Raw genomic sequence first — 27,579 nt, 5'->3', positions numbered from 1 at the left:
AATATATTGTACTACTATTATTTCTTCATTTTGTGTTGCCTTTTTACCCAGACCTTTATCATGCTAAGTGTTTTACCAGTGTTCTGTAGTGTCAGCCACTAAACAGTATTATTTATTTATTTATTTTTGAGGCAGGGTTTTTCTGCATAGCCTTGGCTGTCCTGGAACTCACTATTATGTAGTTCATGCTGGCCTCGAACTCATGGAGATCCACTTACCTCTATAGAAATACACTTACCTCTGCCTCCTAAGTGCAGGGATTAAAAGCACTTGCCACTCTGCCTGGCTTCATTTTTTTTTAATGTATATTTTCATAGTAGGATCCTTATTATAAAATTGTCCTTGTGTTCATCAAGAGGCTCATATCACTTCTAAGAAAAAATAAGATTCCCTTCATGAATACTTTTCTAGTGTATATAGAAATGAACTTGCCAAATGCTCACATGGTCTTTTTGGAGTGCTTAGGTTTAATGCTATTTCTCTAACTTTCTTAAAGTACAACCAAGCCGGGGCTGGAGAGATAGCTCAGTGATTAAGAGCTCTGCCTGCTCTTCCAAAGGTCCTGAGTTCAATTCCCAGCAACACATGGTGGCTCACAACCATCTGTAAAGAGATTTAGTGTCCTTTTCTGTCCTGCAGGCGTGCATGCAGGCAGAATACTGTATACATACATACATACATACATACACACATAAATAAATAAATCTTTAAAAAAAATGTAACCAAGCCTGGCGGTGGTGGTGCACACCTTGGGAGGCGGAGGCAGGCAGATCTCTGTCAGTTTGAGGCCTTCTGGTCTACAGATCCAGCTCTAGGACTGATAGGGCTGTTACACCTAAAATAAAAACTGGCTACACAGAGAAACCCTGTCTCAGAAAACAAAAACAAAAATGACAGCCACCAACAACAACAAAATAAAGTACAACCAGAGAGTGTATGTAAAAGATGGTCTGTACTTAACTGCTGGTTTATTATAATGTTACTAAATGTTTGAAGTTTGATAATATTTTAAATGTCAAAGTGAAGAAATCTTAACTTTCTACAGCTTTTCTTCATGTTCCTCTGGAATTCAGATTTAACCAGTTTTTTCTCTTTCTTTCTCTTTCTTTCTTTCTTTCTTTCTTTCTTTCTTTCTTTCTTTCTTTTTGTCTTTCTTTCTTTCTTTCTTTCTTTCTTTCTTTCTTTCTTTCTTCTTTTTTATATTTTTTCTATACAGGGTTTCTCTGTGTGGCCCAGTTTTTATTTTAGTCCCATAGGTTTACCAAAGTCTTGGACAAATTAAAGTCTTTCAAAAGATGTAGCAGTGAGACTATTTTTCTGGATTGCAGATACTAACCTTATCTTAGCTGTAACAGTATGGACATTTTCCCTCTCCAGTTGCTATGTGTTTATAATGATTAAGTTTCTTTATTATCATTATTATACCTGCTGGCTTTATCAAAAAAAAAAAAAAAAAGAGGAAGAACCTATGGCCAGATAGTGGTGGCATATACCTTTAATCTCAGAACTTGGGAGACAGAGACAGGTGGATCTCTGTGAGTTTGAGGCTAGCCTGGTCTACAGAGTGAGTTCTAGGACAACCAGAGCTACACAGAGAAACCCTGTTTGGAAAAATTAAAAAAAAAAAAAGAAAGAATCTAACCTAAAGAACCTGTAAGCATATATGTTCTTTCTACTTTTCTGATGACAAACAAGTTCATATTGTAAAGGCTTATAAGCCTGTGTTCCTGATATGCCTCTGTAATTCCCAACTCTCAATCCATTTTTACTGCCTCACAAATCTCCTCTGTGAGTAGGGTTCAATGTGAATGGTGTATTTTCTTCATGGCATGTCTTTTATGTTTTCATGATGTGCCTTTTTATTAGCTGTGACATTCAGCCTCGAGAGGCTTTGCTTGGGAGTAGAATATTGAAGTATGTTAGCCTTTTGGGATGGCTGTTTATTTAATCTCCGGAGCCTTTTGAAGTAAAGACTCCAGGCCAGTGCAAGAACACTGTCTTTATCTCCTGCATTAATAAAAGATTACGAACTGTGACTCCAGATAACTCTCTTAAGAGTTGGTACTGAGCAGAGTAATTTTCCTGTGTCCAAAGATCTACTGATAGGTTTGTTTGTTTTTCTTTAGACTCTGTTTACAGACCCAGCTCAGGTAGCTTACGTCCAGCAAGATGCCACAGCTCAACAGGTAAAACAAAACCCTTTGTACCATTTGGGACTAATACAGTGGCTATTAAGTTGCTGCAGTGTCCTTCTACCTTTATGCTATCTCTGAGTCTTTGTTTGTTTGTTTAAAGTACACTATCTAACTTCTTTAATGTAAACAAAGCAAAACAATATAATACTAACACAGTGCTGTCAGTATATTGTAATAGCTTGTCAGTAAGAAGTGTTTGGTTAAGGAAGTTTTAAGAAATAAGCCTATGCTACTGGGAAGATGAGACAGGACAATTGGCTGAGTCCTCTTGGTTGAGACCAGCCTGGGCAAAATAATGAGTCTTTGTATCAGACAAACAAACAGGATATTTGTTCAGTTTTCCAATAAAAGAGTGAGATTTTTTTTTCTCACAGAGATCTACCTGCCTCTGCCTCCTGAGTGCTGGAATAAAGGTGTGCCCCACCACCACCCAGCAAGAATGACATAAGTTTAAAAAGTGTCTTTTGGTGGTGGTGGGGATCTGGTATCACTATAATACCAGCACTTGGGAGGCAGAGGCCAGGGAGTCACAGGTGGAGAGTCACAGGTTCTAAGCCAGATTGAACTACATAGCTAGGCTCTGAGTCAGGAGTGATATGGAAAGAGAGACAGAGACTGATACAACAGTACACCTTCTGAAAGCTGTCAAGTCTGTCACCATGGACACTCTTGGAGTTACTTGAAAGAGAAATTTCTTTTCCAGATAGCAAACACAGTGCCATTTTCATCCCCTGATAAAGTATGGTTCTAGAAGGTTGCTGTCAACAGTAGCCTGAAAAAGGCTGTGATGGGGAGTGTTTTTATTTTTTGGTTTTTCGAGACAGGGTTTCTCTGTAGCTTTGGTGCCCGTCCCAGAACTAGCTCTTGTAGACCAGGCTGGCCTCGAACTCACAGAGATCCGCCTGCCTCTGCCTCCCGAGTGCTGGGATTAAAGGCGTGCGCCACCACCGCCCGGCCTATGGAGAGTGTTTTGATGGACAAACTAGATGGTAGCAAGTGGCTTTCCTATGACGGAAGAGAGATGACTGTTTATTATATGCTTCCTAATGCTGTATATATATATATTGTCATGTTGTGTGAAGTATTCATCCCAGAAAATCAAACCCAAATATGACCAAGTCTGGAGAGGGTTCTGCAGCTGACAGGATGCACGGTAGACAAACTGAACAAGTCAAAAGGCATGCAAGACTTACTGGTAAAATCTAGCCCATGGACTCCAGGAGAAATGGCCTGGAGTCTTTTAGTTTTACTTTTTGTTTTTGAGATGGTCTCATGTATTCTAAGCTGCTGGGCTTGAACTTACTATGGAGCCCAAGATGATTTTGAATTTCTGATCTTCTCACCTTCACTTCTTGTGTGCTGCTGGGATTACAGGCATGCATCATCACACTCAGTATATGTGTCCTGGGGATCAAACCCAGGGCTTCTGTGCATGCAGTGCACACATGTGTTAGCGGAGCTACATCCCAGCCATAGTACCTGTTTGGGTTTCGTTGCTGTTTTGTTTTGTTTTAGTTTGTATAAGCATTCTCCCACTATATCCCCTGACTTTTCCCACAAATAAATTGCATGAGAAAAGAAGAGGAGGGGAACTAACAGTTTTGGATGTCTCAGTAAGTAAATGCTGTATATGTTTTCCATTTGGATCCTGATTTGATAAAATCAAGTGTAAAAAGAGAGGGAGACAATTTGGAAAAATGGTAGTACTAATGGATTTTTAATTATACTAAAGAATATTTCAGTTTTTAGAAATGATAATATTTAAACTATAAAGGTGATTGTATGTAAATACAAATACACACACTGAACTATTTAAAGATAACAGCCTACATATAATGTATAGGTTTTACTTCACAATAATTGTGGGAAGTAAAGAGTGCGGGAGGTTGGTTGGTGCTTTGAGTCTAAATGGCACATATATAAAGCTTGTTGCATTGGTTTGTTTAATACATTTGAGATTTGTCCTTATGAGTAAGAAAACAGTGTGTTTGTTTGAGACAGTGTCTTAGTTGTGTGGCCTAAGCTTGCCTCAAATATGTTATTCTCCTGCCTCAGCCTCTCATGGTCTGGGATTATAGATGTGAGCCACCATGCCTAGTTTAAAAAGACTATTGTGACAGTTCTGTGTAAATTGCTTCTGTCGTATTGAGGAAATTTATATTTCTGCCAACTACATGAAAATGCCCATTTTCAACACTCTACTACTGGCATATTTACATTCTTTTCAAATTTTGCCAATCTGATATGACAAATGATATTTTGTTGTTTTACTATTGAGACATATTTTAATTGATGGGTTTGTTCCCATTTGCACCTCAAAGGGCCCTTCATCTTCCTCAATCTCCAGAACCAATCTGATCCTTTGATGTTTTGTATGAAAGGAAAGTTATGCTTAGATAGCTCTGTGAACCCTGGTATTATAAGTTAGTGTGACTGTAGTTGTTGGCTTAGAGTCTTGCTTGAGTTTGTTCTTCATCCTCTTCTTCATTCTGGGATTGAGTTTAGGGCCTTGAACCTGTGGAACACACAATCTACCACTGAGCTATATCCCTATCTCTATCTGTCGCTGTCTCTCCTTCTTTTCTTCCTTTCTCCTTCCTTCCTTCCTTCCTTCCTTCCTTCCTTCCTTCCTTCCTTCCTTCCTTCCTTCCTTCCTTCCTTCCTTCCTTCCTTCCTTCCTTCCTGTCTGCCTGCCTTCTTCCTTCCTTCCTGCCTTCCTGCCTTAGCTGAAAGGTTTCTTTTTTGTCTTTAGTGATGGGAAGATCTGTTTGAGGCCCTTCTTATGTATTCATTCCTTTGTCTTTAGGAGAGGTACCAGTGATGTGCAGACATGGAAGCACCCACTACTCTTTATTCCCAAAAGTGAGCATGTGTGATTCCCCACACACAGAGAAGAAAATATGCTTCCCTGATAATTGGGCTCAGTAGGAGTCACAAAGCATTCTGTCATAGTCACTGCTGTCCAGTGTCATTTTCTGTTTCTCTTCTCAGATGAATTGTGTCCTGAAATGCGTTGTGTACATTTGGGATTAATCACAGGGTGCCGTTAAGTGGGAAGAAAGTGTACATTAAGTTTAGCGAATTCTTTTTCCTTTTGCTGTGTTTGATTTACAGTGGTAAACTATATAGGACTAACAGCCTCATTTTAAATTCCTTTATTCTGTGTAAACCAGGCGCACACGGGTCCCTTACCCACAGCCTGACTATTACCAGGAACATGCATGCATTAACTTGTTGCCTAGCATTCAAGGAGGGGTGAGGTAGGGGTATTTATCTCCTCTGCTGCCTTCCTTGAATAGACTAAATTCCTCAGGGGCTGTTGTGACACAATGGAAAAACCAAGTAGTGGCAGAACTTGAATTTCGCGTCTGCAGCTTAGGGGCTGATAACATACCTCATCTCAGTGGAACTTAGATGCATACCTAGTGCTCAGTGAATACCAGGTGAACTTGAATTAAACTAATTTGCAGACCATCCCACTGTGCGTTCAGGTCGGTGCTATCTGCAAATAGACAGTTCTTACAAAAGAAATGCTCTTTGATGCCTCTCCTGCTTTTTCCACAGTGGCTGTGCTTCAGGTATTCTGTGTTCGCGCCTGCTTCAGCACCAGTCCTCAAAGTTAATGCAGAAATGGGGAGAGGGAAAGGTTGTCACTGTTTCCGTGCCAGCTTTCTCAGCAGTGTCCAAGCCACCGGCAACCTTGCTGAAACAGAATTCTCATAACTTTATCTATCGAGAAAACTTACTGCTGTAACTTTAGAGTAACTCTGAGTTGTTGAGTGCATCTTTTTGGTGGGCTCTACAGAGAGAAGAAGACTTTACAAGGAGCAGAGGTTATGTGTGCTGTGGTTCAATGTGTGGTGACATGCATCCCTAATACCAGCACCGAGTGTAAGTGGCCTAGAGTGGAGGGCAGTGTAGCAGACGGCTCAAGGGAGAAGGGAGCTGCTTCCTTGCAGGTTGTGCTGAGGAGGCTGAGTCTGCACTGCCAGAAATCCCGTTCCTCTCCTCACCTTTAGGAGATGACTGTGCTATATTTATTGAGGCTGAGGCAGAGTGTCTTCCTGTTTCCTTCCCCTCCCCCATAAAAAAATTTTCTGAAAGTCCCCGAGGTATACAGAGATAGAATGTTGTGTTAAAGTCGTGACCTTTGGGTTAAATGAGTGTATGTTAAAACACATGCAGGCCACGCAAGCAGGTGCATACCTGTTATCCCAGCTACTTGGGAGGTGGTAACAAGAATCATGAGTTCAATTGGGTGGTGGTGGCACATGTCTTTAATCCCAGCACTCAGGAGGCACTGCAGGCAGATCTCTGTGAGTTTGAGGCCAACCTGGTCTACAGCAAGTTTCAGGACAGCACAGAGAAACCCTGTCTCAAAAAACAACAAAACAGCAATAGAAAAGACATGTAAACTTGCTAGAGAATAAACAGGCAAGATGATCAGCTGGAAGTCTGGCTGTATGAAAGATGATGGGATGAATTAGGAATTCTGAGTCCTTGGATATTTGAATCATGGGAAGATTAGACTTTTAAAAAAAAGATTTATTTATTTATTTATTTATTTATTTATTTATTTATTTATTATGTGTACAGTATTCTGTCTGTATGTATGCCTGCAGGCCAGAATAGGGCACCAGATCTCATTACATATGGTTGTGAGCCACCATGTGGTTGCTGGGAATTGAACTCAGGACCTTTGGAAGAACAGGCAGTGCTCTTAACCGCTGAGCCATCTCTCCAGCCCCTAGACTTTTTATTTTGTTTTTTTAAATCGAGTCCTGTGGGAAAAGGCCTAGGTTCTGACAACAGAAGATGTGTGTGGGAAGATGTCATTAGGCTGTTCCTAAATGTTCTGGCTGCCTGGGGAGGAAATGAGACCCAGAGTTCTTGGAGAACTAGACTCTGTCTCCAACTGCTGCTGATTTTCAAAGCACAGGAGGGTCAGGGCACCAGATATGACTTGTTGGGAACTGGAACATGGTTGCAGTTAGAAAGCAGGCAAGGGAATAGCATCCTAGCAGAGGAAAACTGCATATGGGGAGATAAAGAAAAAAGGAGAGGGAACATTTAAATTGTGCAGTGACTAAGAAGGACATGGGTTGGGCTGGAGAGATAGCTCAGAGGTTAAGAGCATGGCTTGCTCTTCCAAAGGTCCTGAGTTCAATTCCCAGCAACCACATGGTGGCTCACAGCCATCTGTAATGGGGTCTGGTGCCCTCTCCTGGCCTGCAGGCATACAGACAGACAGAATATTGTATACATAATAAATAAATAAATTAAAAAAAAAAAGAAGGACATGGGTTGAACATGACCAGGTAGTTTATAAAGCTTTAGCACCTATTTTGTAGGGTGCCATTTGTTTTCTGCATATGTGTTGAGCAACTTTAATCCTGTATGTCACCCAAATGTTTGCTTCCTTGCAACACTAACTCGAGTACAAGAAAACACTTATCTCTTTCATTCTTTCCAAAACACTTAAGCCTCTCCAAGTGTTTCAAAGGAGAGCTATCAGCTATGAAATTGTACTGACTTGTTATACCCTATATTTAGTTTTAAAAGTGAAGTGGGGATGTAGCTTAGTGGTAGAACATTTGCCTAGTATGTAGAAAGCTCTGGGTTCCCTTCCTAGTGCTGAAGACAAGACAAAACAAAACACTAAGGTAAAATGAACTAGTCCCAGCTACTTAGGAGACAGGAGGATCACTTGACTCTAGCAGTTTGGAGAGCTTGCCTGGGCAACATAGTAATTTTGTTTCTGAAAAATAACAAACATGACTGGGGAGATGGCTCAGTGGCAAAAATTCTTGTTGTGTAAGCATGAAACTTCAGTTTGGGTTTTAGAACCCACATAAAAATGGGAATGGTGGTGGGTGCCTGTGCCTGTAACCCCAGCATCAGAGACAAGTAGATATGTATCAGGAGTTTGTTGGCCAGCCAGTGTAGCTGAATTAATGAGCTCCAGGTTCTATAACAGACCCTGCCTCAAAAATTAAGTGGGATATTGATGGCTTGGCTCAGTGTCTAAGAACATATACTACTCTACTAAAGGATCCAAGTTCAAATCCTAGCACCCACATCAGGTGAGTCATAACTACCTATAACTCTAGTTCCAGGGGGATACAGCATCTCTGGCCTCTGTGGGCACCTGATTCATGTATATATTTATAATTTAAAAAAAAAGATGGAGAGTGATTAAAAAAAAACTTTCCAGGAAGTGATAGTACATGCCATTAATCTTAGAACTTGGGAGTCAGACGCAGGTGGATCTCTGTAAGGTCAAAACCAGCTTGGGCTACAGAACTAGTTATAGGACAGCTAGGGTGTTTACACAGTGAAGTCCTGTCTCAAAAAACCAAAGCAAAGCAGCAACTCAATGTTTATATCTAACTCCCACATACTCATGCAAGTGTGCCCACTCATGCACATATATATGTGTACGTCACGCAAGCATACAAGTTTCTAAAAAAGCAAAGTAATTGAAAAAGCCATGTATTCCCTTCCCTGCCTGGTAGTCACTTCTAAAAGGAATGAGGGACTCTTGCCCAAGATTTAATTCATATATGAATACTGAAATTCCCACACATATCCTCTGAAGGAGGCAATGGAAAAATGCTGTGTGTGCACTTGATGTCTCTGGAGGGAGGGTAGAATAGGTCCATTAAGCCAATGTCAATTGTCTTATACAAGCAAGGAGAGGAACTAGATTTGAACCTGTTAGATTCAAATTCAAACTAGATTGAACTTGTGTGTGTCAAAGAGAGACCAAGGCTTCTCAATCTGCCCAGATATGGGACAGAAGGGGAGGAGGGAGGGTGGAGCTTAAAAGATAAGGGCATTAGACATTTGAAAGGCAAGCACACTTTTCTTCAGAAACTTCTCTTGCAAAAAACTAGTGTAAAAAATAGATCCTGCCAAGCGTGTGTTTGTTGTGCCTGCATGTGGGTCCCAGTTGACTTAAAAGAGGTACCTGCTTGCTTTGTCCCTTAAGTTTATGTCCAAGCCTCATTACCTGTATGTAACCAGGTGCTGCCTTCCATTGAGAGTGTGGATGGTTCCGACCCTGACCCTCTGGCAACTCTGCAGAACCCAATTGCTAGACTAGATGCAAAAGAGGAAGAGGATGAGGAAGAAGATGAGGATGAGGATTCGGAGGAAGAAGAGGAAGAGGATGCTGAAGACACTGATATGGATGATTGGCAGCCTGACCCACCCCGGCCTTTTGACCCCCATGATTTGTGTAAGTGCACGCCCTGGACTCTCCCAGGAAGATGTGTGTGAGTGTAAATATGTGCACAGCAATTGTCCATCCCATATACCAGCTCGTTATCTCTGTCTTCCCAGCAGCCTGTAAGGAAGTCATGACCATTGTTTTTGTTTTTTCTCCTTACTGATAAAGAATCTGAAGCCCAGAGGTGGTTAGGTGCCTGTCCAGGGTCAAGTGAGTGGACAACCAGGCATCAACACCTGGGCTCTGAAATTGCTACACCAAGTCGAACTAGGTTGGGTCTTTGCATTGTGTTGCTTGTTTCTTTCATGGAATCGTTTAAGAATACTTACATGTTCTCAGGCATTGGAGCACAGATGCACTCCACAGCCTTTATAGGCTGGCCTCTTTCTCAAGATCATAACTTTGAGTGCCTTGAAAAGTCTGGACTCTAGCTTTGGGTAGCTGGCCTCACCAAAACTGTCCTTCTGCCCTGCCTGCTCAGGCCTCTGTGTTTACCTACCAACTCATTGTTTATTTCAGTGGATTTTTGTGCCCACGTGGCAAAGACTGACCTCATTTACTTGAGTGACTAAGGCCCTTTAGAGTTGGCGGCTTTGCACTTGCCTCCTAGGATTTCTGTGTTGGTAAAGCTTTCTGTGTGGGGCCAGTATTCAGCCCCATGTAACAAAGAACTTCTGATGGAGGAAGGTCATTGGTTAATTATAATAAACCAACTGCTTGGCCTCATAGCTTAGAACATAGATGGGAGGAGGAAACAGAATAGAATTCTGGGCGGAAGAGGAAGTGAGGTCAGACTCTGCTCTGCTCCGAGACAGACCCGACAACTCTGCTCTCTGGAGCAGAGACACCATGGACGGAGGCTAGAATCTTCCCGGTAAGCGCACCTTGGGGTGCTTACACACATTATTAGAAATGGGCTAGTCCAGGTGCGAGAATTAGCCTGTAAGGGTTAGAGTTCATGGGCCAAGCAGTTCTTAAATGAATACAGTTTGTGTGTTGTTATTTCGGGCATGAGCTAGCCAAGCGGCCAGGGTGTTGGGGACGCAGCCCCGCCGCTCCTATTTCAACAAACTTCATTTTGTTTTTCTTTGAATTTACAAGTTTTCAAGGCAACTCTTTAATCAAATGCACAGAAACCTACTTTATCTTATAAATATTAATACAAAGTTAGTCTCCATTACTTGAAAAGTATAGAAATTGTGAATCTCTAAACCAGGTGGGTGTGACGTGAGGAGTGTGAACTGTTTGGCCTGGGTCCTCCGGTTTGTGGCCCTGAGTATATCTTCTGAGCTCCTCTGGCAGAGGGAGTGAGCAGACCTGCCTGGCTTGAGGCAGATGGAGAATTCAGCCTGAGCTGAGAATGTGTCCCTAGGGCTAAACTAAAGGTGCCCTCTGAGTAATAAAGGAGGCATTTTGGCGATGCTCAGTGCAGCATCCTCTGGCCTTGCAACCTGACATGGACAGCACTGTTTGCTTTAGACGGTTAGAGATTCTCAAACTCACTGGGAGGAAGTGGATTTGGGTTGATTCCCCAACAGCTTTGTTAAAATAATTTTGTCTCATCAGATTTCTCAACATTTAACTAGTAGCTTTTCTTTTCTTTTTTTTCTTATAATTGATTTGTAAATTGTGTCTACTGTTTGAACCACTATCCAGCAGGGAGATAAGTCATGACTTGCATATTGCCTTTAGCAGGTATAAGGGATTAGCATGATGTTAGGAGGAAATCCCAGCATTCTTGCTGGGCTGTTGAAAGTAATGCCTTACCGTGAGATGACAGAATCCTTGTAGGGGTTAACTGAAGTTTGGCCTGAAAATGTTGGTTTGGGATTTTTTTTTTTAAGGTCATCCCTTTTATTGTTGAATCAAGAAGTTTTGAGGTATTTGACTTTTTCAAGCTTTCTCTTGCAGGGTGTGAAGAGTGTAACAACGCGCATTCTTCTGTGTGCCCAAAGCATGGCCCCTTGCATCCGATCCCTAACCGGCCTGTGCTCACTCGGGCAAGGGCGAGTCTGCCTCTGGTCCTCTACATAGACAGGTTCCTTGGGGGAGTGTTCTCCAAAAGACGGATTCCTAAGCGCACCCAGTTTGGCCCTGTAGAGGGGCCTCTGGTCAGGGGGTCGGAGCTGAAAGACTGCTACATTCATCTCAAGGTAATGGATTTTCTCCCACTTCCTTGTTCACTAAGACTTTCCAAGAGGCACTTATCTGTTTCCACCTCAAACCAGCTATTTGCTAGCAGTTTTCTTGGCATGCTTTAAGTTGCTTAGGAAGCTTGCTCTTTGCCCTCAATAAACCTAGAGATGGTAGTGGCTGCTGCTTGAGGCCTTGTCATTTGGAGATAAGTAGTCCTGGGAGCTAGAAGTAATATGCTGGGCTTTCATCCTAAAACATCACAGGACGCTTGTGGGAACAAAGCACTGGCCATGCAAGCACAAGGACCAGAATTCAGACCATTAGCACCCATATGCTGGCTCCGAACATCTAGAATACTAGTCCTAGGTGATCCAGTGCCTTCTTCTGGCTTCTATGGGCACCAGGCATTCACATGGTGCACAGACATACATGCAGGCAAAACATTCACACACATTCAGTAAATAATAATAAAAAGCCTGGAAAGTATGATGACACGTGTGTAGTTCCAGTAATCTGGAGGTGGAGGCAGGATCCTAGGAGCAGGTTAGCTGAATTGAATTAACAAGCTCAGGGCCCACTGCCTTAAAATAAAATGAAGAGCTGTTGAGGAAGATACTCAATATCACCCTCTGGTTCACACATGCATGTACATACATGTGCACACTGCACAAACCTGCTGTGTAGCTTAAATAATGGAAATGTACTTATCAAAGCTCTGAGGACTGCCAGGCAAAGATCAAGGTGTTGGCAAGATTGGTTTCTGCAGTGTCTCTCCTTGGCTTTCAAATGCCTGCCACTTTGTGTCCTCACAGGTTCTGCCCCGTGTTTGTCTTCATATTCCCTCTTATTGGATTAGAGCCTTCCCTGACAGTGCCAGCCATGTTAACTTAATCACCTCTTTAAAGGTCTTGACATAGATGTGGTCATATTCTGAGGAATCAGGATTATAGGATTCCTGAATGAATTTTTTTAGGGCTTGAGGTGGGGGGACATAAAATTAAATTCTTAACGGAACCCTGTGAGGTTTTTCTCCGTAGCCCTAGCCGTGGCTTTCCTGGAACTTCCTATGTAGACCAGACTGGCCTCAAAGTCAGAGCTCTACCTACTTCTGCCTCCCAAGTGCTGGGATTAAAGGCACATGCGACCATGCCCAACTGTATTTTCTATTCTAAACAAAATGATGGTATAGGGCTGCAGATGTGCTTACGTGGTCCAGTCTATCTTGTAATCCCAACATTCAAAATGCAGAGACAGGAAGATCTGAAGTTCAAGGTCATTCTTGGTTACACAGTGAGTTTGAGGCTAACCTGGGCTACATGAGAGCCTAGCTGAAAAAATTTTTTACTTTAGAGCTGGGTGTGGTGGCACACACCTATAATCCCAGCAGTTGTGAGGCTGAGGCAGGAGGATTGCGAATTCCAGGGTAGCCTGGGCTACATATCCAGACCCTAAATCCCAAAGGAAGACTTTAACTAGAATACGGAGAAGCCTGTGGCTATATGTACTCTGTGTGTGCTGGAATGGTTGCCTAAGACACTTTCAGTTTTAGAATGGGTCTAACCTGTGGCATTCTTTGTGGTAAAGAATAGTTCACAGAAAATGGCAGTGGAGGAACACTGCTCAGTGGTTAACAGCACTTGCTGCTTTTTTAGAGGACCGGGGTTTTATTTCCAGCACCTACATGGCAGCTCACAATCATCTGTAATGGCAGTTCCAGGGGATCTTGTGCTCCTTCTGGCCTCTGTGGGCTCCTGCATGCATGTGGTGCACTGTCAAACACTCAGGCACACATGTAAAACAAACTAAAAATATATTTAAAAGAAAAGCATAGCTCATCAGGGCTAGAGGGATGGCTCAGCAGTTAAGAAGTATTGCTTTTCTAGAGGATTCCAGTTCAGTATATCTTCTCTTTGGTTACAGGTTTCTCTTGATAAAGGAGACAGAAAAGACAGGGATTTGCATGAAGACCTGTGGTTTGAGTTGTCTGATGAGACCCTTTGTAACTGGATGATGTTTGTGCGCCCAGCCCAGAACCACTTAGAACAGAACCTGGTAGCTTACCAATATGGCCACCATGTGTATTACACGACAATAAAGAACGTGGAGCCCAAGCAGGAACTGAAGGTACAGAACTGGATCCTCAGCAGCCTGCTAGCCAGAGTGGTGATAAGGGCTCTTTTCTATAGAAGGATCCTTTCCTGGTTATTCTTTTTTTATTGGGTGACTTCAGCCTTCCTTTTGCTTCCAGGATCCCTCTCCCCCACAATTAAAAAAAAAATCTGTAAATGTTCAAGCCTCTTATGAAAGTATATGTACAGAGCCCATGTCTATCCTCCCAGGTGTCTCAGATAATTTCTAGACTATTTATAATATCTACTAAATAAATGCTGCATAAATAGTCATTATACTTAATGTATAGGAATAATGGCAAACAAAATCTTCACTTCAGTATGGATAGTGATTTTATTCATATATTTTCATTCTGTTGTTGTCAGAACCCTGAATCAGCAGGGCTAACTGTACTGTGTGCTGAATACTTTCAATAACCTGTCAATGAAACAGTATGAAAATAGGTCACTTTTGTGTTCTTCAAGGGCCTACAGCAAGGCATTGAATAACTGTGGTGGGGAAGCTGGTAATGGTGCTGGGGTGACTGAAGCTGCATGCCATTGTATGTACTAAGGAAGAATTGAGAAATGGGAGATTTTGTAAAATGGAATTCAGACGTGCGTCTAAGATTCCTTTTCTTTATCTAAAAACTTTTTCAGCTGGGTGGTGGTGATGCACACCTTTAATCCCAGCACTCGGGAGGCAGAGGCAGGTGAATCTCTGTGAGTTCGAGGCCAGCCTGGTCTACAAGAGCTAGCTCCAGGACAGGCTCCAAAGCTACAGAGAAACCCTGCCTTGAAAAACCATAAATAAATAAACAAATAAATAAAAGAAAAATAAAAAAATAAAATAAAAACTTAACTTTTTCAAAGAATTTATGTGCTGGCTTCTGATTTCAGAAATAATTTTGGGGAATAATTGTTAGAACTTATTTATGAACTCAATGACATAATAAAAATTGTGCTACGATTCTATATGTAGATGAACATTTTTTTTAATTCTTTTCCACTGATGGGGATTGAATTTGTGTACTTGTACATGACAGGCAAGCAGTCACCCCCTCATCTACACTCCCAGCCTGTGGGGTCTCCCTGCCCAGCTCAGGCTGGCCTTAAGTTAAAATTCTCCTAGTCTTAGTCTCCCTAGTACTGTTATTATAGGCATATTCCACCATGCTCAATTGACATAGAAGTTTTGTTTGTTTGTATTAGAGTCTTTAAAAATACTTTTATTAATTCTTTGATAATTTCATGCAGCACACTTCGGCCATAGCCATTCCCATTTCCTCCCATTAGCTCTTTTCAGCTCGGCCTGCATCTCCCTACCCCACAAAACAGTTAATAATCCGTTGATTTCCCTTTCTGCTGGGGCATGGCATCCACTGGATTGTGGCCAGTCTACTAGAACTCACACCTTTAAGAGACAGGACCTTATGTAGCTCTGGCTGGCCTCTAACTCGCTATGTAGCTAAGAAGTAACCTTGAATTTCTAGTCTCCTCCTTCCATCTCCCAACTTCTGGGATTACAGGTGCATACTACCAAGTGTAGCTTCTAACACATTTGTAATAAAGAAAAAGGCCTGAAAAGAATGCTTCGAGTTTGGAAATACCATTTTGCTCACTCTCTCTCCATCCCCTCTTCTCTAGGTGCTGGGTATAGAACCACTGAGCTGCATCCTGAGTTCTGTTTTCTCTTTGGAAACAGCAAATAGAACTACAGGGGTAGTGATGGACAGAACCAAATTAGAATAGTTAGGTATAATAAATAACCAAGGCCAGTGGATCTGGCTCAGTGGTAGAGTACTTGCCTAGCATAAGCAGTACTCTGGATCTGATACCTAGCACTACAACAAAATAAAACAAGGCTGGGTGTGGTGGTGGATGCTTTTAATCTCAGCACTAGGAGGCAGAGTTCAGTACCAGGCTGGTCTGCATAGCTAGTTATAGCCCAGCTAGGGCTACATGGGGGAGACCCTGCCTCAAAGAAAAAAGAAAAGAAAAGAAAAGAAAGAAGGATCCCAATCAAGGAAGCAATTGAATGGAGATTTTTGTAATGCAGTTTGTATGTTTACATGTAAAAATTGGAAGAGTGTATTTCACATTCAGCCTCACTAGATACATACAGAGAAATGCAGGAAGAGACCTTGTTTGGAAGAAACAAATAGTAAAGACCTGTTAAAATAATTTCTCAATAATTTGAAAAGTGCTTAAAGGGCTCAACTATAGCTTGTTGGAGAATGCTTGCCTATTGTATGTAACATTCTAAGTTAGAATCCTCAGCATCACAGAAGATAAAATATGAGTTACTGTCTTTGTTACTTTAAATTAGCAGAAACAAATGGGTAAGGTATAATAAAGATGAAGGTTTTAAAACACAGGCATCAAGTCAGACAGTGGTTGCACATGCTTTTAATCCCAGCAATGGGAGGCAGAGGAAGGTGGATCTCTGAGTTCCAGGCCAGCCTGGTCTACAGAGTGAGTTCCAGGACAACCAGAGCTACACAGAGAAACCCTGTCTCAAAAAACCAAAACCAACCAACCAAACAAACAAACAAAAATCAGACACCAGGGACTGGTAGAGAGAGGCACTTAGACACAGGCCTGGTGACCTGAGTTCAGTTCCTAGATCTACAAGGTGGCAATGTAGAACCAGCTCCTGAGGGATTTTCTGACCTTTGTTGTACACATATCCCTTCCTGCACTTGAACACAGGTGTATACACACACACTCACACACATACACACACACATACACTCACACACACACTAAAGTAAACAAAACAGACTTTGGATATAGAGTTAGATTCCTTTGTAGAGTATGAGTATTTATGAGTCAGTACAAAAATATTCTTGTCCAAGTGAGACAAATCCTTCAGTTGATCTGAGGAAATAGTTACAAAAAAAGATAAAACTAGATATATTAGAACACAATAATACTTTATTTCCCGACTCTAAGACATAATAGCTTGGGGCTGGAGAGATGGCTCAGTGGTTAAGAGCATTGCCTGCTCTTCCAAAGGTCCTGAGTTCAATTCCCAGCAACCACGTGGTGGCTCACAACCATCTGTAATGGGGTCTGGTGCCCTCTTCTGGCCTGCAGGCATGCGCACAGACAAAATATTGTATACCTAATGAATAAATAAATATCACAAAAAGACATAACAGCTTTTAAGATGCTCCATTAAGAAAATTGTTGTCAATTTTTCTTTTACAGTTCCTTCATAAAATCAATAAAATGATTTTTTCATCATTATAAAAGAAACTACTTTATATTTGATTAGAATTCAATTAAAAATTATGCTCCACCAGTGCATGAATAACTGGGCACATTGAGCCCCAAGTACTGTTCTTTTAAGACAGGGTCTTACTGTATATGTCTGATGGCCTGGAACTCACTGTGTAGCCCTCCCGTCTTCAGACTGCCTAGCTATCTTGTCACAGCTTCCCAGTGCTGGGATTACAGGCTAGCCCACAGTGTTGGACATCCTGAAATATTTTCAAAGTAAGTATCACACTCTTGCTTCTGGAGTGTTTGCCCACACACTGCTGTCCTGTCTGCAAGGCTGGACACTGCATTTTCCCATTTGTTTGACTTTCTCCTGAATTGAATTGTGCGTGGAAATTAATGAGGTCTCTGATCAAACCATCAGGAACTTCCTGACAATTCTGCTTGGTGCCTTAGTGAGAGCCAGCAGATGCTCCAACCAACCTTGTGTTGCTTTTAAGTTTTTATTCCTGAATCCATTCTTGAGGGAAATGACAGGTTTGGGGGCTTTGCTTGCATAGCTTAGCAATTGTGTACAAGTCACTGAGCCCAGGAGGAGGCAAGGACAGCCTAAGGGATCAGGCTAGGCCTATGCAGAAGTCACTGAGCCCAGGAGGAGGCAAGGACAGCCTAAGGGATCAGGCTAGGCCTGTGCAGAAGAGGGAAGCAGGCCACTAGCACTAGTTGCATCAAGACTGTTGGGTGCCAGGGTGTGAGATACTTTCTGATTCCTCTTCTAACAACAGCAAAGTGCCCAGGTGATCTTTTTTGTTTTGTTTTGTTTTTGGTCCCCCCCCCAACACACACACACACACACACACACACACACGGTTTCTCTGCGTTAGGCACTTATTCTGTAGGCTAGGCTGGCCTCAAACTCAGAGATCCGCCTGCCTTTGCCTCCCAAGTGCTGGGATTGAAGGTGTACACCACCACTGCCTGACTTGTACTAGGAAAATGACAAACTTCATAAAACTATAACCAGAGGGGCATAGTTAATTGTGGAACACACATTGTGCAAAATATTGTGCTATAGAAGTTCTCCTTATATAAATACTCTCATATATTTATGCACATAAAATTATGCACAATTAACTTGTTTAGCCGTTAATTCATACTGTGTGTTTCCTACATTTAAAAAAGCAGGCTTTCTCTGTGTTTATCAGACTTGTATCTAGAGGGAGAGGTAAACAGAAAGGTGTAAAACAAACAGTATTAAGTAGAGTAAGTGTTATGGTGCAAAGAGAGCAAGTAACAGGGCAAGGACCAATTTGGGTTTGCTGGATTGGAAGACTGGCTAGGAGATGAAGGCTGGGGATGGCAGAACCGGAAGGACCAACACTGCATTCCTGGAGTCAGGACAGCTCCAGGCTTTCAAGCACTGGGTTTGTTTGGGTAGGACCTCTTGGTCTGCCGTAGGTAGTGACAAGGGCTGGTGTGTAGCAATGTAGCAGGGAGATTACAGTGTTCTTTGGAGATCATTATTATGCTTTTCAGGTTTATCATAAAACAAGAAGCCAAATGGAAACCCATACAACAAAATCCATTTGTGTTTTTAAGAAGAGCATCGTGGGACTGGAAAGATGACTCGGGCTAAAAGCACTTGCTGTTCTTTTTTTTTTTTTTAATTATTTATTTATTTATTATGTATACAATATTCTTTCTGTGTGTATGCCTGCAGGCCAGAAGAGGGCGCCAGATCTCATTACAGATGGTTGTGAGCCACCATGTGGTTGCTGGGAATTGAACTCGGGACCTTTGGAAGAGCAGGCAATGCTCTAAACCTCTGAGCCATCTCTCCAGCCCAGCACTTGCTGTTCTTACAGAGGGCCCAGTCTCAATTTCTAGCAACCACATGATGGTTCACAACTATCTGTAACTCCAGTTTCAGGGTCTTTGATAGTCTTTTCAGTCAAAGCACACATGTGATATGCAGACAAAATAGTCATATACATAAAATAAACAGAAGAAAGAAGAAGAGGAGGAGGAGGAGGAGGAGGAGGAAGAAGAAGAAGAAGAAGAAGAAGAAGAAGAAGAAGAAGAAGAAGAAGAAGAAGAAGAAGAAGAAGAAGAGGAAGAAAGACAACTATGGCAGAAATAGGAATTGCAAGGAAGAAGGGAGGGTAGTTAGAAGGTGAGGTGGTAATCTAGGCAAGAGATGGTATTGGAATGAATCTAGTTGAAACACTGCATAGATAGTGTGTCACATCTGAGGGCAGCCCTTGATAAAGATACTGAAGCAAATGGAGAAATAAAAGATGCCTTAGGTTTTAAGTCTAAGTACCTGTTGGGAGGTACAACATTTAAAATTGGAGATGGTGAAGGCTGACAGCAGTAGAACACTTTGCTAGTACATACAAGGGATTGCATTCCCAGCACTACAGAAACAAAACAACAAAAGCCATTCTTGCCTAAATATTAGAGATAAAGCTAAGCATGGCAGTACAAACTTGGAATCATAGCTCCTCAGCAAGCTGAGGCAGCAGGATTACAAGTTGGAGGCTAGTCTGAGCAACATAGTGAAATCCTGTCTAAAAATAAAAATATAAAAGGGCTGGGGATGGGGCTCAGCAGTAGACTGTTTGCAAAGCCTGCACAAATTCCTGGGCTCAATCTTCCATTCCACATAGACGGCATATGGTACATAAGCCTATAATCCCAGCACTCAGGACCTAGGAACAGGAGGATCAGAGATTCAAGGCCATTCTCAACTACTTATTGAGTTTGAGGCCAGCCTGGGGGGGGGTGACATGAGACTTGGGGGGGTGGGGAGTAAAAAAATAAAAAAAAATAAGAGAGATTTAGGAGTTATTAAGATGGAGTTAGTTGAAAATGGGTATGACACCAGGGGAAACTAAGAGGACTCAGGGCTTAGGCTAAGCTTTGAGGGGCAGCAATATGTAGAGGGACAGGGCTGGAGGAAGGTGGCAGCCAGGGAGAATGAACAGAAACAGAAGCTAAGGGGACAGAAAGGAAGACCAGCCCCAGAGAACGCAGGAGCTTTTGGTATAGTCCCACCCGTTGTTCCAGTGTTAAGCTGAGTGACAGTGTCTATGATTACAGTTGTGTAAAAAACCCATATTTAAATGTAGAACTTTAAAAGGATGTTTTATTTAGGTAAAGATACTAAGCCTTGTAATGAAAACATTTTTTAAGAAGGAAGAAGAAAACAGGCAATGCATCTGGATCCTAGATGTCCTGATGGGTCCATCTGCCTGCTAGGTATCGTGGGGGCCCAATGTGGCTGCTATTGTTAATGGGTGTGTTAGTGAAATGCCCACACATGCAGCCAGGAGACGTCATTTAAGCATGCAAAGCACAGCTGGTGACATCTGTTGGGTCTTGATGGTATGCTTGGTTCTTACAGGTGTGGTATGCTGCATCCTATGCTGAGTTCGTGAACCAGAAAATCCATGACATATCTGAAGAAGAAAGGAAAGGTGCCTGGCCTTTTGCGTGTGCCTTTTTACATGAATATAATACCGTTATGTAGCATCTGGTTTCCCCATCTCAGTGTATCTCCCAAGAGTAGGTTTCTTCAGGGCTACACATCTCCGATTAATCCTAGGATCAAATTACAATGACAGCTTTGCATTTCTTCCCTGGGCACTAGGAAAATAGTATTTAATATAACGAAACCCTCCTGTTATACATTGAGAACCTTAGAATCAGAGGAAGATTCCCATCTGAAATTAATCATATCTGAACACATAGCAAGGTAAGAACTGACCTTGTTTTTATTGTAAATGTGATAATGTGAAGTATAATATACCTACAAAAAGATACACAGATAATGAAGTGTATCCCATTTGGTTAATTTTCACAGTGAACACACCTGCGTAAAAAAATCCCCAAGTGTCCTGTCCTGATTTCCAGTACCCCGCACTAACTGCTTATTAGTGAACTGTTCATAAACCATGTTGCGCTACATGCACATTTTTTGTGTTTGGGCATCTTTTGCCTGAACATACTCTTTTCTTTGTTTCTGGAGCTGGGAACTGAACCTAAGGCCTTGGGCTTGCTCAGCAGGTGTTCTCCCACTGAGCCAGACCCCTAACCTCTAGGTGAACATAGTTTAAAAATACATCCACATTGTTATCTAGAATGTTAATTTTGTATTATCAATGCTGTTAGTCTCTCTACTTTTGACTGAGTAACAGTTTGTCTACCTTGTTATAGATTTAGTTTTATGGTGGTAAGTACTCAGACTTAGGTCACATTTCATAGGTGAAAGGGTTGAAGGCATAGTTTTCCGTAAGACTCACTTCAGACACCAGCTCCAAGGTTCTTTGGTTCCCAATGCCACTCATACTTCTAGCCACAATTTAGGGGACTCCCCATACCCTTGTAGGCTTCATTATTTATTAGAATGAATCATGGCACCTGGGAAAGTACTAAATCAATGATTAGAGTTTTATAAGAAAGGACATACACCAGGATCAGCCAAATAAAGAGACATACAGAGTCTCAGAATGAAGTATTTGTGTCCCCAAGACATAAGCCCTCCTGGGGTAGTGATGTGTTGTGCCCAACCATAAAGGCTCAATGTTGTCCAGAGCTTTTATTGATGTTTTATTATATAGGCATGACTCATGGAACGGCTGGCCATGTGACTGAACTCAGTTTCTAGCTTCCCTTCCCTGACTTGTCTAAGACTGGCACCAGGAAGCTCAAAGCACTGAAATTCTAATCATAGAGTCCTGTTTTTCCAGCCAGGTCAGCTCCCACCTTGAGCCATCTCAGGGAAAAGTCAGGTAGTACTAATGAAAACAAAGAATGCCCTATCATTCAGGAAATTCCAATGACTTAGAGGTTACCTTCAAAGGCCCAGGCAGAAGGGCAATCAGATTTTTTTCCAGCATACAACTGTTCGAAGTTTGTGACTGTGTTGAGTACAGCTGTATTTACTCGTGTGTGTGTGTGTGTGTGTGTGTGTGTGTTAGGGGTGTCTGTACACACTCTGGTTGCCTGTACAGCTAGGAAAGGGATTGCTACTGGGTCACGGGGTGTGCACATAATTCAGGCTTGGAAGGTAGGGTTGGACGTTTGCTAGATTGTATTGGACATTGATGTTTGTTATGATAAGGAATTCCCTTAATTATGAGACTTAGATCTGAACCAGGAAGTTATCTAAGCACAGATCTCCTTTATAGATATTTTTTATATGTCGAGGGTGGTGTTATAGTGTGAATCCTTTGGTGTTTTACATGAAAGTTGTAGAGAACAAGACCCTAAATACCACTTCTCTGCCAAACTTCAGCCTCTGATTTGGTAACAAGAAATTAATTCAAATAGTAGTTGCTGTCTACAGTGAAATAAGACGGTGGAGAGAGCAGGAGCTGTATCTTCCTGGTGTCTGTTGACCACAGCCATAAATTATGATTTCTCTCTCATGGCTGTAGTCCTTCGAGAGCAGGAGAAGAACTGGCCCTGCTATGAGTGCAATCGCCGGTTCATCAGCTCCGAGCAGCTGCAGCAGCACCTCAATTCTCATGATGAGAAACTGGACGTGTTCACCAGGTAGGCATGTGAGGCAAAGACTCGCAGACTTGGTTCTTAATGGATGTGTAAAAATATGTGTGTGCGTGTCTGCACACATGTGTGTGTTTGGGGGGCACATGTGTGTGTGTGTACACGATGCGTGTATGTACAGATAACCAAGTAGGCTGCTGAATACCTTGGGAAATACCTTCTTCTTTATTTTCTGTTAATTTTTTTTCCATAATAACCCATACCTGCATTAGGAGATTCTTTTACCCTAGTTAAATCTCTTTTAACTAGATTCTGAATTAGGAATGTTTTTAACTGTTTATTATTTTTATTTTTTATCTGTTTGTGGCTTGCCTGTGCACCATATGTGTGCTCTGGCAGAGACCAGAAGAGGGCGTCAGATCCCTGGAACTGGTTTAGAGACCTTTATTGGCAGTCATGTGGGTCCTAGGGATTGAATCCAGGTGCTCTGGAAGCACAGTCAGTGTTCTTAAAGTCAGTAAACCAGTGCTCCAGCCCCCCCCCCCGCCCCAAATTGGGAATCTTAAGGCAGATACATTTGAAGTAATATGCATCCCTGATTTTCACACTTTTCTCAATACTATCATTTCTTCACAAGAACAAATTATATGCTTAATTACACTATATAAAAAAGAGACAGGGGAGAGTCATGTAGGATAAAGTAGGCAAGAGCCAGATCAGATGGTACAAAATTTAAACTTACTGAAAAGTATGATGGATGGCCTTCAGGGTACGTTGAGAACCTCAGTCTAGCTAATACAGGGAGTCTCGCTAGAGTTTATTGAGCAGGTCAAGTGAGACTTATGTAGAGAAGGGTGGTAGTAAAGGGACAGGTCCACTTTTACAGGGTTTGGAAAGAGGAGCTGACATAAAACCATATTTTGAAAAATGGGCAAAAAGATGTCTTGGGAGGAACCATATAATTGTCTGCAACACTGAGTACCCATCTTGGGTTTATGGTCTCAAAATAAGAAAGAGACCACAGCAAGTGTGTGTGTGCTGTTTTCCAGCTACGACAGTACCAGTAGAGAGAGGGCTGGGAGCTGAATGACACAGGCTTGTGGTTCCCTTACACACATCAGCACAGGGGATATAAGCGCAATAGGGGTGGGGATCAAAAGCAAACAGTGGATAGTGATAGATAGCTCTGGGAGTGTGTGCTGTGGAAGAAGAGAGGGCAGGGCTGGAAGTGGGTACTAAAGATGGTGATCTGGACAGCGAGAAGATAATTTCAGGTGGACAGTGCATGGACTTGGGATAATGGAACTTTATACTAAGAGTGACAGTGGCGAGGCTATGACCACAGGAGTGAATGTCTTGGGAGGGGGACAACACAATGAGATTCAAGTCACTCAGGTTTGAGTATCCCTAAAAGTGTGTCCATGGCTTTTAAGTGTGTACCATTTTATACCACACTCTGACTTTTGGTTTGCAGGCCTACAGTCTCTGCTAGATCTCGAGGGCAACAGCTGTCACGTGTATTGTGATGTCTCTGGTGCTTTGCATAGTGTATGACACAGACAAAATGTTTACTAACTGCCTGTTAAAATAAATTTGTCACGACCAGGAAAGTTCCACTTTCGGATATATTCTACTAACAATGAGCAACTATCAAATTTTTATGTGTAATAATGGTATTATGTTTTTATATGAATGTATACATATGTAGAATTGTTAGGATTTGGAGATGCTTCTGGAGGTACTTGCAGCCAAAAGAATGCCTGAAGTTTAATGAGTATATATGTAGGGAAGTAGTAGGAATATAGATAGCATAAGATTGCTCATAAGTCTTAAAATTGAGTATGAATATAGTGGCTCATTCTTCTTTTCTCTCCATTTACCTATATCTAGAATTTTCCATAAAAAGAATCTTTTAAAAGTTCCTGGAGTCCAGGTGAGGTGTTGGGTGCCTGTAGTGACAAGTCAGTTGGAGACAGAGGCAGATCCCTTCAGCTCAGGAGTTTTGGCCAGCCTAGGCAACGTAGTAAGACTCCATCTTAGAAAAAAGCAAATAAGAAAAAAAAATCCTGGAAAAATATTTATTTGTTTAATAGCCGCATGGAAGAGTGAAACATGATCTTATTAATATTATATGAATCCCCCCACACTGTGTTAGCTCTTCATTGCTAGGACAAAATAAATGAGAAAAATAATTCAAGGGGAGAGCATTGTTTTGTTTGTAGGTTCAGTCTTCTGTGGTGGAAAGGGCACGACAGAGCAGAGCTGTTTACCTCCCAGTGCCAAACAGCAGTGAGAGGATGCCTGTCCTAGCGACTTTCTCCTTTTTAGAGCATTGAGACCCCCACTGTGGAGGATGGTGCTCTTGGCATTGGGAGCAGATCTCTCCTACTTAGTAAACCCTCTCTGGAAACAGTCACACACACAACAAAGGTGTGCTTTGTGTCCTGCGTGCTTTTCAGTCTAGTCAGGTTGACAGTTGGGGTGAGCCAGCACACATATCTTCCAAAATAAGTTTATAATGGTCTTTTTGATTCCACTTGCCCCACTCCTTGCCTCAACCAGGGCCTCACACATGTTGAGCAAGCGCTCTGCTGCTGGCTACAATCCAATCTCTCTCTCTCTCTCTCTCTCTCTCTCTCTCTCTCTCTCTCTCTCTCTCTCTCTCTCTCCCTCTCTCTCCCCTCCCCTTCCCTCCCCTTCTCCCTCCTCTCATTGTTTTGAGATACAGTTTGATGTGGTCCAGGCTGGCTTTGAACTTATTATGTGACTGGGGGTGATCTTGAATTTCCGATCCTCCTGCTTCCACTTCTTGAGTGTTGGAATTACAAGTGTGTATTCCTATCTGGCATATGCAGTCCTGGGTGTGCTAGACAAGCACTCTACAACTAAGCTTCATCCCCAGCCCAGGAGGCTCATCTGATAGGGACCCTTTGCCTATTGGGACTCAGTTACAGGGGACTTTTTTTTTGTTTGTTTTTCGAGACAGGGTTTCTTTGTGTAGCCCTGGCTGTCCTGGAACTGGCCCTGTAGACCAGGCTGGCCTCAAAATCACAGAGATCCACCTGCCTCTGCCTCCTGAATTTTAGGATTAAAGGTGCCCGGCTAGGGGACTTTTTAAATTTGTTGTTGGCTTGTTCAAGAACAGTTGAATTAGGAATTTGTTTTGACTATCTAGAAAGCTGTGGAAAACAGGACTGTTATTTGAATTTAGCCACATTTCTGGGAATGAATAGGAGCCGAGGCAAAGGAGAAAGAGAAGAATGGACTGAATCCTGGGAGCCAGCTGTAGGGCAAGCATGCATGCCCTGTCCTGTTTGCGTTTCTCACCTCCTTTCAAAAGCAAAATGTTGTCAGCTTTTTTTTAACCCTTATTTTCTCCCAAATTTTTAAGACATCTCTGGTTTGTAGAGAAAAGATGAGAAATGTCAGGAGCGCACATTAGCAAGACAGTGGTTTCCATCATAAAAAAGAACCAGAGGAAGTGATACAGTGAGAAGAACTAAGACCAACCTAGGGAGTGATGCTGTAGGGTGCCATGTGGTGCTGATGTAACCCAGTTTCTTGTCCCCAGAACAAGAGGTAGAGGACGGGGTCGAGGCAAGAGGAGATTTGGCCCAGGTCGGCGGCCCGGGCGTCCTCCAAAATTTATCCGCTTGGAAATCACCAGTGAAAATGGGGAAAAGAGTGACGACGGGACACAGGTACTGGGGGTCCCAGGGCTCCTCTGTAGATGCTTGCTTGGGGAGTCCTCATTATGCCTAGATAGAATACCTTTCAGGTGTTTACAATCCTGTCTTAGAGTGCTGTCCTGTTAACTAAAGTAGGATTGGAATAGTGGAATTTTTATTGTTGTTGTGGGTTGTTTGTTTCTCTGTGTAGCCATGGCTGTCCTGGAATTTGCTTTGTAGATTAGGCTAACCTCAAACCCACAGAGATCCGCCTGCCTCTGCTTCCCGAGTGCTGGGATTATAAAGGTGTGCGCCACCACTGCCTGATCTAAAAATAGTATTTTCAAGTGTTGCTTATAATACAGATTTAACTTTGCTGTCCTAAAGATTTGAAATTGACTGGATGTGTTCTGGGACGGCTTTACTTACTTAACCTGTTAGAGTAACTGATATTCTAGAAAGAGTGTGCCAGTTTTTTTGTTCTGGGACCAGAGATGTCTTACCATTTTGCATTCTGCACTCACTTATCTAGATAGTCAAAACAAATTATCTCAGAGGGAGAGTATTATTTTCTGCATCATAATGCTATTCAGTTTTTTAAAAAGTTGTAGCTGGGTTAGGCGGCATATTATATAGTTCTAGCTGCTCATGAAGCTGAGGCAGGAGAACTGTTTCAGCCTAGGAGGTTTTGGCCAGCCTAGAAATGTAGCAAGACCCTATCTCTTAAGTAAATAAATAGCAATGATTTTGAATTTGAGCCAATAGTCCCTGTATTGCTGATCTTTATATAGATAGGGAGGTAATTCCTGGTGTTTGCAAAATTCAGGACTTGCTGCATTTCCCCACAAAGGAGCAGTTCGATGAGGCTGAGCCAGCTGCCCTGAACGGACTGGATCAACCAGAACAAGCATCTATCCCAATCCCCCAGCTGCCACAGGAAACCCCATCTTCTCTGGAACAGGAACCAGAAACACACACCTTGCACCTGCAGCCACAGCAAGAAGAGACTGTACTGCCTGCCCAGACCACTTTGACAGCGGATGACATGCGCAGGGCCAAACGCATCCGAGTAAGTGGGCAAGTACACAGTCTTTGGTTGGCTGGTTACCTTCCTCCTCTTGGCCAGCTCTCTCAAGGCTTTTGTTGACCATTCACTTTGAAATCTTGCGTCTAGCCTTCTAAATGCTCTTTATATTGCCTTATTTTGCAAAAGTGCTTTTCTCAATGTTTCTGTTTATGGCAAGCTGACATGGCTGTCCTAGAGTCAGCCAACATAGCTGTGACACACAGAGGCCTGCATTTGGGCAGCTCATAGACTAGTATACTTAAAATAGGAGAGCTCCCTATATTTCTGAACTCAAAATTTCAAAATAGGTACTTAAGTATATTTAACTACCATAATTATTTCTATTTTACTTAACTTCCTTCTTTCCTTCCCTTCTTCCCTTCTTCCCTTCCTTCCTTCCTTCCTTCCTTCCTTCCTTCCTTCCTTCCTTCCTTCCTTT

General features: G+C 42.3%; 1 protein-coding gene across 5 annotated transcripts in view; it reads left to right on the top strand.

Annotated features, from left to right (window-relative positions):
* The window catches only part of Prdm10 (PR/SET domain 10), a 99,254-nt gene that overhangs the window by 35,740 nt on the left and 35,935 nt on the right, over positions 1-27,579 (top strand). For 2 of the 5 annotated variants that reach the window (XR_007595016.1, XM_050160066.1), the window contains exons 4-11: positions 2,127-2,186; positions 9,222-9,435; positions 11,338-11,579; positions 13,483-13,686; positions 20,302-20,374; positions 22,337-22,454; positions 25,978-26,107; positions 26,901-27,143. Coding sequence is in view for 4 of the 5 variants with exons in the window: in XM_050160066.1 (XP_050016023.1) it covers positions 2,127-2,186; positions 9,222-9,435; positions 11,338-11,579; positions 13,483-13,686; positions 20,302-20,374; positions 22,337-22,454; positions 25,978-26,107; positions 26,901-27,143 (1,284 nt within the window). In the remaining variant the exon portion in view is untranslated. Of the gene's footprint in view, positions 1-2,126; positions 2,187-9,221; positions 9,436-10,138; positions 10,301-11,337; positions 11,580-13,482; positions 13,687-20,301; positions 20,375-22,336; positions 22,455-25,977; positions 26,108-26,900; positions 27,144-27,579 lie in introns of those variants that run through there. The other 3 variants (XM_050160068.1, XM_050160067.1, XM_050160069.1) reach the window with 3 other exon arrangements.

The sequence above is a fragment of the Alexandromys fortis genome, unplaced genomic scaffold (genome assembly GCF_014885135.2).
Source record: "Alexandromys fortis isolate MF-2015 unplaced genomic scaffold, M_Fortis_MF-2015_v1.1 scaffold_108, whole genome shotgun sequence".
NCBI classification, from domain to species: Eukaryota; Metazoa; Chordata; class Mammalia; order Rodentia; family Cricetidae; genus Alexandromys; species Alexandromys fortis.
The sequence above is the reverse complement of the archived record's forward strand: the minus strand, read 5'-3'. Positions and strand labels throughout refer to the sequence as shown.